Raw genomic sequence first — 10,822 nt, forward strand, 5'->3', positions numbered from 1 at the left:
CCACTTTCCTATTCTCCTTGTTGCAGCCCATCTCCCCCAATCATCTTGGTTGAGGAATTGAAGCTGCAGGTAGGGCGTTCATGATGAGCAGCTTGGGCAGCAGGGACGGCATCATGAGAGGGAGAACAAAGGGACATTATGTATAGAGAGGCAGTTGGCAAAAAGTAGGGGCGGTGCAAGGGGAAGGAGAGACAGAAAACTTAGCACCCCTTTTTCCTTCTTAATTGAGGTCCAATGCAAGGAAAAAAATAGAAAATCAATGCTTGCCTGACCCAAATCGATCAGCCGCGTACAGATCCATATGTATTCGATCAATTGGAGACCCAGATCATATGTATTGTACACACACATATATATTACACATGGCTATAAATGTACATAGATAGGACACAGTACATTGCATTACACGTATAAACACAAAGCAAACCATGGCAGAGTTGACGCACAAGGCATGCATCGAGCTTATTAGTAAGACGCGCACTTTAGCGTGTGCAGCCCAGAATGCATCCTTTTTATTATTACAAGCAAGCACAAAGACACACATGCAGCACGACATCCTTTTTGACTTACTGCTCCGCATCGAAGACAACAGTTTTTGCACCTTCGAACACCTTGTCTGGGAACGCAAATGAGTACGTGAAGGAAGGACGCCTTTCGAGTGCAGCAATGGTTCCCTCCAACTTCATGAGCATCTCGTATGAGCAGTCGCCGGTGAGCCTCAGCTTGATCACTTTCAGCATCTGAAGGTCTTTGAGTCCATAAAATGGGATGTCATCCATGACCGCCATATCCAAGACAATCTTCTCGAGGCTCGGGGCTACACCGGCTCCAGTAAAGACGATCTGAGCGATATTATTGCCCTCGACCACGAGGAACTTGAGAGCTTTGAACTCATCCTGGCCCTGGTGGAAGGTGAGGTACTTCTCGCTGTATGAGTTGATACCGAGCCTGAGGCTGCGCAAGCCTTGGAGCTTCCCAAGCTCTCGTATGCCTCCGTCTTTCAGCTGGGTGTCAATTAGAGTGAGGTTAGCGAGCTGCTCGAGGTTCAGGATCCAGGATGGGAGGCTGACCTGTCCCTTGATCTCCAGGTTCTCAAGGACCATACTGGAAGCTGGGAATGTGGATCCATAGGACATGTCAAGAGACACTCCACTACTGCTAATGCTCACCCAAATGGACAAAGAGCGCAGGCATTTTGCCAGCTCTATAATTACGTGAAGCAAACTTTGGCTGTTAGCTTTATGGTCATTCCCATGGAGGACCAAACCGAGCTTCCTTAACTGCATCAGCTTGGAAACATGTGCCAGCTCGGCTCCATCATCCGAGACTTGGACATGGGAGAGCGTCTCCATTTCTCGCATCCTTCCAATTTGGAGAGGCATCCGCACGGTGTTGAGAGAGCACTTCTTGCGGTCGCGGCTGCCCGCGAGCAGATGCTTCAACTGGGGCAGGAAGATGTTCTTCGTGTCGGCGGGCGGCACTTCGGTCTCGCGAATGTCCAGTGTCTCCAACAGCCTGAGCGCCTCAATGTGACGCGCCGGCAGCCGGGACATGTCTGTCTTCCGGAGGCACAGGTACTTGAGCGAAACGGCCACCTTGCAGATGCTCTTCAGGTGGCGCTTCCTCACGCCTTTGCAACCTCCCAGATCCAGAACATTCAACCGATACAGTTTAGGGAGTTCTTTGAGGAAATCCACAAGTTTATCCATTGGCTCCTTGAGATCTTGTGCAGCTGTGCTGCCGCCATCGCTGGCCACGACGATATCAGAGTCAGGCCCTGGCTGTGGCTCTCCTGAAGCGTCGCCGCTGCAAATGTTGCAGCTCCAACGGCCGGCTTGTGGTTTCTCCGGTCGTGGCCCTTGAACTATCTCCCGGATTCGAAGCTGGCGAACCAGGTGACTCGGCATGTCAGACACAAAGTTTTCGCTCTTGGAGATGTTAATGATGAACTCCCGGACGGACTTATCCATGATACAGCTCTTGACGGTGCCGGAGTCACCAATGGCCTTGGGACGAACAAAGCATCGAAGCTGAAGCTCATGGAAGCAGCTCTCGCCTGCTTCTTCGTGAGTTGTCCCTTGTTCTCTTCCGATGAGGCCTTCAGCGACCCATCGCCTGACAATGCTCGTCCTGCTGATACTGCTTTCCTGAAGGAAAGCAGTCAGGTACTGCAGGCAGCCCTTCTGCTGCGTCGACAGCTTGCTATAGCAGAAGATCATCATTTCTTCCTTGGTGCGTCCGGCCTTCAATTTCTTCTGCACCAGGTCCTCCAGATCATGCGGCGTCGCATATGGATACCTTGACAGGGCACATAGGAACATTTCGATGATGTCGAATTCGACACCATCCTCCCGACAATTGTCGAGAACGTCCCTTATGTTCTTCCTGGCATCTTTGTCAGATGCAAGAATAGTGGGAAGCTTGTTGATCACATCGCTGAATAGCTTTTCTGCCTTCTCATCAGGTAGGGAGGAACGCATCGATGCGCCAGCGACTTCCAGGGCACATCGGAAATCCTCCAACCTCTTCTCTTCTTCTTTGTCCTGGCCAGGCTGCTTAACGGCCTCCTTCCTGGCGGCTTCTGGGACCTTGACGTCGTAGCGCAGGCGCCTCTCGCCAACCTCGCGTACGCGTTCCTTGAGCTCGCTGATTTCCTTTGCGAGGCGGTGGCGCGCAGGTATCGTCTGGAGGTAGACGGGCAGGAGGCGCAGGCGGGCAAGGAGGCCGCCGCCACCATGCGCCGGCATAAGGTCGCGGCGGTAGAGCTCGATGCAGTCCTCGGCGATGTAGGCGATGTCGCGGACCTGCTTCATCCACGCGCGGAGCTGGTCGTCGTGGTCGCCCTCCATCTTGGTCAGGTGCATCAGGAAGCCGTTCATGCTGTCCATCTCGTCCTTGATAAACTGCACGTCGCGGTGCACGCCCCCGAGAAGCCGCGCCTCGTCCTTCACCGCCGTCGACAGGAGGCCCAGCAGCGAGTCCACGGCACCATGGGTGAGGTCGGCCATCTCAAGGTCGACCTCTCAAGGTGGATGGAAATAGTTAAATGAGCTGCGTGGTTAAGCTGTGAGAATGTGGGCTAATCTATAAATATATATGGGTTGGCAACTTGGCACTGCCACTGGTAACCCCTTCCTTCGGTTCTAAGAACTAGCATCCAGTGCTATACCTCGTAGAGCAAGCAAGGAAAAACAAGGCTTGCAGGAGGCCTAGTGTCGAATATGTCCCTTTTCCCTTTTCGTAAAGAACAGTGGATCGAATTTTTCTATCCACGGCAACCTTGCTTTCCTCTTTAGTTGTCCTCACTTTCTTCTTTCTGTCTTGGTCCATTTTCACTAACTAAGACATAACAAAGTTGAAACATGAAGAAAAGAAGTTCACCAAATGTCTAGTAATTCATCAAACATGTGGTGTGCAAGAAGCCAAGAACCACCGCGGCCATTGTGTTTTTGAAAGGTCGTGAGCATCAGGAATATCATCTAAGCCATAGTTGAGTATATACTGAAAGGTCCTAAAGGAATCTCATCGAACACACAGCATATATGCACAAATTAAAGTGAAACTTGATCTGTAGATAGGAAAAGCTGAACCTGGCTTCCCAGTCGCGAGAGCTGGCGGCGAGGTATGGACCATGTCGATGTCGGTGCAGTCCACGTCGATTTCTCGGCGTCCAGGTCCCGCGAGAGCAAGCAGTGCGGTGAGGCCTGGGTCATCGATGTCTAGGTCGCGTATGTGTGTTGACTGTTGAGGCGAGTAGATCGGCCTCGGGGGGATGGACAACTGGCGGCGGTTCGTGTGTCACCGGCGGAACTCAGATCTCGATGACGAAGGCAATTTAGATACTCAAAAGTTTATGGGTGTTATTTTTTATAATGGCACGGTGGGTAATTTGGATAAAGATTAGGGAGTCATTTTAGGTTATATTTAATAATGATATAAAGGTGAGAATTTTCGTTTGATTATACTTTTGTGAGAATTTATATAATTTATTTTTTTCTAACCACGTCTTTGGAGGTCTAATACGAAGACTTCAAAAAAAATTCCAATTAAGTACTAGTAAGATGTTATAATTGTCGTAAAAATTAAGTAAATATATGAAACTTCATATATAATTAGAGCTTTGGGATTAAAAGTATTATGAAAATAATTACTATGTAACTAGTATGTCACTACAAGAAATGTGTTGATATATGACGAAAATTTTATGACGCATTTGTTCTCATCAGAGATCTATGATGTTTCTGGCTAAAAACGTCATAAATTTTCACATCCGAGCAAATTTAGTGACAATGTTACGAAACATCACAAAAGTTGCCACTTTAGCCAAAAAGAAATCGTCACTCGCTATTACATGGTGGTTTTGTGACGATATAAGGTCCACGAAAACGTAATAAACCAACCAGGATCCCACATCCCACATGCAAGCATTTGTTGAAAAATAAGGTGTGCAAAAACCTCATAAATCAAAGGAGTCCCCCATGCAAGCATGAGTTGAGAAATAAGGTGTTCCAATTCGTCATAAAATCTGGAAGGGTCCCGCAACTCAGTCTGAGATGAAAAAAGGAAGAAAATTAAAAAGCTAAGAGTGTCCATAGCAGGGGTTGAACCTGTGAGCTCTTGATTCTGACGAGTCAGCACTACCACTTAAACATGATGCAGTTTATAATTTTTGAAAAAGGCAGCCTATTTATATTATAGTTCTAATAAGTGTGGTTCACTTCTCAGTTGCAGGCCAGAGCAACAAGTATATCTGCAACGGTGTACACTGCAAGGGGCTCGCCGGCACGCTCTTGTTGACTGTGGCAAAGACTTGAGCCTAGAGGCGTCGGTGCGCAGATCTGCAAAGGGCGGTGGGAATGGCGCATCCTAGCAATGAAGGTAGGAGTAGGAGCTACGGTCAGGTCAGTCTCCTATTTTGTGCCGCTACTTTCCCCTTTCATCAAAGGGAAGAGGATTATCTGGAATTGGGAATTTAGATTCCAATTTCATCCTACCCTTAGGTTTGCATTCCGATTGGTGTTAGAAGTCGATAGGCTATAGTTTATGAAGTGCAAAACTAAACTTTAATTTCAAGTTACAATGACCTTTTTGAAGATTTTGAGTATTCCATCATCTTCTTCCGTTGGTAGCTACTGCTTAGAGACATCTTTCCGGGAACTACCCGTTGGCATCCTGAAAATAAGTGTGATCACGGGTTGAAAGCTGTGGTGAAGTATTCTTGGACCTTTCTCAACCCTAGCCATCGGTTTGCTTGCTGCCCAAAGGTAATGGCTACCTGCTTCATAGAGATTTTGGTTCTGTGGTTTCATGTTACTATTGTCAATGGCGATTTGTAAAGGGCGCTTAATTTGCATGATGAAAAGAAGCAATGCGGTTACATGATGTGGGTTGATCCAGAATGGGATGATAGGGCCTTTGGTGTTCTGTTGAAGCTCATGAAGAAGAAGGTGCAAGGTGAAGAGGATGCAAAAAAGTGGGAGGAAGAAATGGCAAAAGCTAACAGTCAGCTTAGAGAGATTAGGAATGAGCTTAAGACAATATGGCAACTTCAGAAGGCTACTGCCGAGCTAAAGTAAATTGGGAATTATAGGCACAATGTCAAACTCGCGCACATGCTGCTTGCTTTATTTGTTGTTGTCGCGGGATTGATGCTTGGTGGCAAGGCTAGTTAAGTAGTAGATGGTTTAGAGCTGGGATAGTGCTCTTACATTTTGGTAGCTAATGGTACTTAGAGTGAAAGAACAATAGGATTGCCTTATGTTTCTGAACATTTTCCCGATGATGTATTCTGCAAGTGTCACTTTGGTTATGTTACCTTATGTTTCTGAATATTGTGCCAATGATGTACTATCACTTTTGCCAATCTCATTGCATGATTTCATTTTGTTGTTTCCAAGAGTGCCACATCAACAAATAAAAATGAAACCATGGATGAAACTTTGGGTCTGCTTGGTTATCTTGCCCAAGTTTACCCACTAGCCTTATTTGCCAAGACTTGGCAAGGCAATCCTTGATAGGTGGGGAGAGCAAAAAAATTTCGTTGCCACGTGTAACGGTGGAGCCCGCGCATAATAAGAGAGCAAAAATTTTGTTGTCGCACGGTTTCGAACACTCAAAAATTTTGTTGTCGCATGGTTTCAAGCAAACAAAAATTTTCCACCACTGCGCTACTCAAATGTTTTCAACTAACTCCTCGCTCACAATATTTTAGTCCGAGCTATTTACTTTTCCAGCAATGGAATTTCCTTCTAGATTATTTTAGTCCGAGCTATTTACTTTTCCAGCAATGGAATTTCCTTCTAGATTTTCCAAGAATCATAACTAATTGCATTTAGATTGACTATTCGATGTCGCGGCCTCCGGCGGTTGCCATCCCGATTCCTGTTCCCGTGCACGTTCTTCGAGGCGCCGGTTGCCTTAGCTTCACAAGGAAGCTGGTGCAACTTCCCATGGAAGGTGAGGAACTCCTCATTTAATCACCATTTTCCCCACCATTGCATCATCGCCAGTTCCACTACCATCTCATCCTCGATGCACGCGCCTCACCCCTGCAGCCCGATCGACACCATGAAGCGATCCGTCTCCCCCTCGACCCTCGCCTCCTTCGGCACCCCGTCACACCGCCTCTCCCCTACTGGCTCCCCCTCGCGCATCGAGTGGTCCTTCGGCGCCACCTCCTTGTCGTCGTGCTCCCGTGGAGGTTTCTCGTCACGCTCCCGCAGTGTCGCCGGCTGCCACTTCTCGATGAGCGCTACGGCACTACGTCGACATGGCGCAGTCGTCCCACTACGATGGCACTTCTGCGTCAGGATCCCACTCCGACACCGCCAACCTCAACCCGTCGTCGCCCGCGGATGCTCGCCGCGGAGCCGCTAGGGCCAACCTGGCGCGTTCCCAGCCGCCTCCAGTGGTGGGGGTAGCTTCCTCCACCCCCGCACCCTTGTCGCCGCCCCGGATGTTTACGTTGACAGTGACCCTTCCAGCTAATGTGTTCGACTCCAACTCCGACTCCGAGTTCCAGGCTGAGACGAACTCGTCTAACGATTGTCGCCACGGCTACCGCACGCCCTTCCCCTAGGGCGACGCTCTGTGCGTCTTCTGCCACGCTAACAACACCTTCGTGTGCCCTGTCTACCCCGCCAAGAGGCACCAGTGGACGATCATGAATGAGGTCAAGGACCACATCCTGGGGATGGCAACGTCCGCGCCCTTGAGGGGCGAGAACAAGAAGAAGTGGAGCCATCACCACGTCGTGGCCCAGAACGAGGGGTGGATGGAGTGAGCGAGCCGTGCCGGTGGAAGATCAATGATGTTATCTTTGCTATATTGTTAATTAGTAAATTTAGATTTTGTTGGAACCCTAGCCATCTTTGCTATACTGTTATCTTTTGTTTATAAGATCAGTGGACTGTTTCCTTTGGATGGAAGACCAATCCCCTATTTTCATGCTCTATTTTCTCTGTTTCCTCTCCCTCACCCTTCCTCTCTTCCTTGGTTCCCATGTAGACATGGTTACTCGCACTTGAAACCAATTTATGTTCTTCCCTCATTTATTTTCCAAAGGGTGGTTCTCCTAATCACATAGCTCGAGAGGCCAAGATGGATCAAATTTTATGTTTCATTTAATGTGATTGTAGTTGGAATAGTGCACTGGTTTTTTTAAAGGTTGAAAATCAATATGAGACGAACATTAATAAATAATGTAATCATATTTGGCTCTGTCTCAAAACCAAGGAAATCCTTGCTCACCTTGCCAAAATTCAAACTATTTTTCCAACAAAGGATTGAACATTTTGGTCCGTCCTATTCACTTTTCCTATAATGGATTATACGTCTGTACATATTTTCCCCAATATTGTAACGAATTCTAATTTATACCCGAGCATTAACGTGGCAACCGTCCACGTTCCAGCACCGCGTAATGTCACATCCTCCACATCCATACAGCCGGACTTCCTTGGTTCTCATGTAGGCATGGTTACTTGAAACCAATTTATGCTATTCCCTCATTTAATTCCCAATGGGTCATTCTCCTACTCATATGCCCCAAGAAACCAAGATGGATCGAATTTTATTTTTCATTTAATGAGAATGTAATTGGAATAGTTCATCATCTTTTTGATAGGTTGAAAATCAATGTGTGACGATTATTAACAAATAATGTGATCCTATTTGGATCTCTCTTAAAAGCAAGAAAATCCCTGCTCACCATGCCAAAATTCAGACCAAGCATCTCTTTCCCAATAAAGGATCGCAAATGTTAGTTCGGCCCATTCAATTTTTTGAGAATGGATCATACGTGTGATTGATGCTAATATAATGCATAAGAAGAACATAGAAATCTTTCTTACATGGATTACAAAAGGATTAAGGTAGCATAAAAGTTCACATAACATCTTCATAATTTATCTTGCAGTGAGAGCACTAACATAAGGCTGCATATTCTCCTTCCGGGATGATTCCATTGCGTCGAGGTGGCGTTGGACGTCTGTCCTTAGAACTTCCAACGCGCTCACAAACACTGGCAGCTCGTCCACCCTGAGAGCTTCCACGTCCACCTCCCACCAGTTCTATTTCCCCGCGCTCATCTGAGCCACCAAGATCTTCGACCATGCAGCAGCCTAATGCGCCCTTTCCGCCTTAGCCAGGAAAGTGGTCTCCTCCGCCTCCTACATCATTCTATCAACCCTAGCTGCGACCTCCCCCGCTGTTTTAGAATAAGTTGGAGATGGCAAGCTATGGATCTCGGGAAGGTAGGTGCAGAGGATAGAGTCGGCGGTGGGTGCTCCATAGGCTTTGGGCTCGCCAGTGGGGGAGAACGTGACGACGATGATGTAGGCGCCGAACTCCTGGGAGAGGTCTTGTGCCATGGAGAAGAGTGTGTTGGTGTGCTCTGAGAAGCTTGTCTGGCTTTGAGCCATGCTGGTGGATTTGGGCATTGAGGACGAGCAACTCGTCGGGCGGCGGTGGAGATTGGAAAGATGCGGGGAAGAGAGCAGAGGTAGCGAACAATAGGAGATTTCTTTTGTGCCTTAAACAAGTAGTAGAGTATAGAGGACTACCAGCTTATATAAGAAGATACACAACGTAAGTTCCTCTATTCTAAAATAGTAATGAACAAACCATGACCGTTCTTATTAGATCACAGTCTTAAGTACAGATACATGATACATCCCACAGATCCACACTCGTACAGTGGCACAGGCGCACACCCACACAACAACGAAACCATACAAATTTTAAATACTAAACTGGTGCACTGTCACCAGGCACCGTCAGGCTAAAACCACTAATCCAGATGATACAAACTAGTCATCTCTATTACACGAAAGTGTCACAACACGCAGATGCAATGCATCGAACACGACATGGCAACGAGGAGACAACGGACATGGTCATGGATATGGATATGGTATAAGCATATTCTAGCATACCTGCGGCAACATGGAATGCAGCAAAATGTGCATCGCTGTGGAGATAGTCCCCCAATGCGATGCCCAGCCCTCAAGTCCAGGGTAACACGACCCGAGCGACCAATGCCAGACGCATGCTGCACGATGTCACGAATACCCCAAACCCGGTGAGCAAGATGGTAGAAAGGGCAGACAAAGCAACCATGGTGATGCACATGAGTGTGACCATGGTCTTGCAGCCAAGCGAACACAGATTTCTTTAGCTCCTCTGTTTCATCCTCGTCCGCTTCTTCCATGTCGTATAGATCATATGGATCAATGAAGCTTGGCTGTTGCAGAGGTGGCACAACATCGAAGTTGCCTGCTCCATTCGCTTGACCAGCCATCCTCCTATAGACACTTACCAACAGAACTAAAAATGGTAAGCAATGACCACAAGCAATGATGGTAACCTATAAACAACATGCGAAAGTTATGAGCTCACCTCTCACGGGGCGCAGAACCAAGTAGGTCGCCTAGCACAACCACTAACCATGCATGTAAGATGAAGAGCCGATGAGCAAAGGCCTTGGGGGCACACCTATTTATTGAAGCACCATGACCAATCAACAACGCAGTGCACCTTCTCGCAGCTCATGCCTCACGGGATTACGGTAGCCATGAAAATATGTGGGATGCTTAGAATACACAGGCCTACACTGATCATGAATGCTGCCACAAGTATAGGGCTGAATATGTAGGCTTTCATTCACAGGTAGGCATGCAAAATATTTGGCGGGTACACGAGTGTGCTTTGGTCAGGATAAAAAGAAGGAAAATCCTAACATCCACATGGGTTAAAAAAACAAACGCATAGGCATTATAGTTGGAGAAAGCAGTTGTTCCCCTTTGTAGTCAATGTCACACCCGGTTTTAAAACAAAACCAAGTGCTACCTATATGTATGCCAGGATCAAGTTTTATACATATAGTGACATCATTAGTGAATAACAGCAACAGTATCACGTAAAGAAAAACAAATAAAGACTTCCCAAGAGGACAGGTCTATACCCCATCTACCGTCACCCTTGTTGCCCTTTCGGTGAGACCACTTCGAACTAGAGTTTCTAATTAATTAGCCAAGACCAGAGCCATGATAGTTCTTGTGGTTGCACTGTTTTCCTGGGTGGTTCTCCATGTTCCAATTAAGCATTGTGATCTTGTATTAACAAAAGGTATAGCATGAATAAGTTTAATCATTGAGTTCATTAAAATCACCATAACCCCAAGTATAGCGGCTAAGCATAGCTACCCAACAGAAAGATTAACCCAGGTTGAGAAGGAATGATTATAGAAAAACTAGGCAAACCTTAATAGGACCCATCCAATTAAATGCAAGATTATGCAATAGTGATTAAATACAGTTATTGG

At 47.0% G+C, this 10,822-nt stretch overlaps 1 protein-coding gene across 1 annotated transcript; it reads right to left on the minus strand.

Annotated features, from left to right (window-relative positions):
• Positions 1-333: 333 nt before the first annotated feature.
• On the minus strand, positions 334-3,284 carry LOC117866647 (disease resistance protein PIK6-NP). Its single transcript, XM_034750926.2, has 2 exons — positions 1,071-3,284; positions 334-1,004 (listed from the first exon to the last, which is right to left on the minus strand). The coding sequence occupies exons 1-2, from the start codon at positions 3,006-3,008 to the stop codon at positions 567-569; spliced, it is 2,376 nt and encodes a 791-aa protein (XP_034606817.1). The 5' UTR covers positions 3,009-3,284; the 3' UTR covers positions 334-566.
• Between the last annotated feature and the right edge of the window lie 7,538 nt (positions 3,285-10,822).

This window comes from Setaria viridis, chromosome 8, assembly GCF_005286985.2.
Source record: "Setaria viridis chromosome 8, Setaria_viridis_v4.0, whole genome shotgun sequence".
Classification (NCBI taxonomy): domain Eukaryota; kingdom Viridiplantae; phylum Streptophyta; class Magnoliopsida; order Poales; family Poaceae; genus Setaria; species Setaria viridis.

Bases quoted from the DNA above. Each gene is read 5' to 3' on its own strand.
- LOC117866647 (XM_034750926.2), bottom strand. From the start codon at position 3,008: ATGGCCGACCTCACCCATGGTGCCGTGGACTCGCTGCTGGGCCTCCTG. The intron at 1,005-1,070 runs GTCAGCCTCCCA...ATTGACACCCAG, and splicing joins ACCTGGAGATCAAGGGACAG to CTGAAAGACGGAGGCATACG.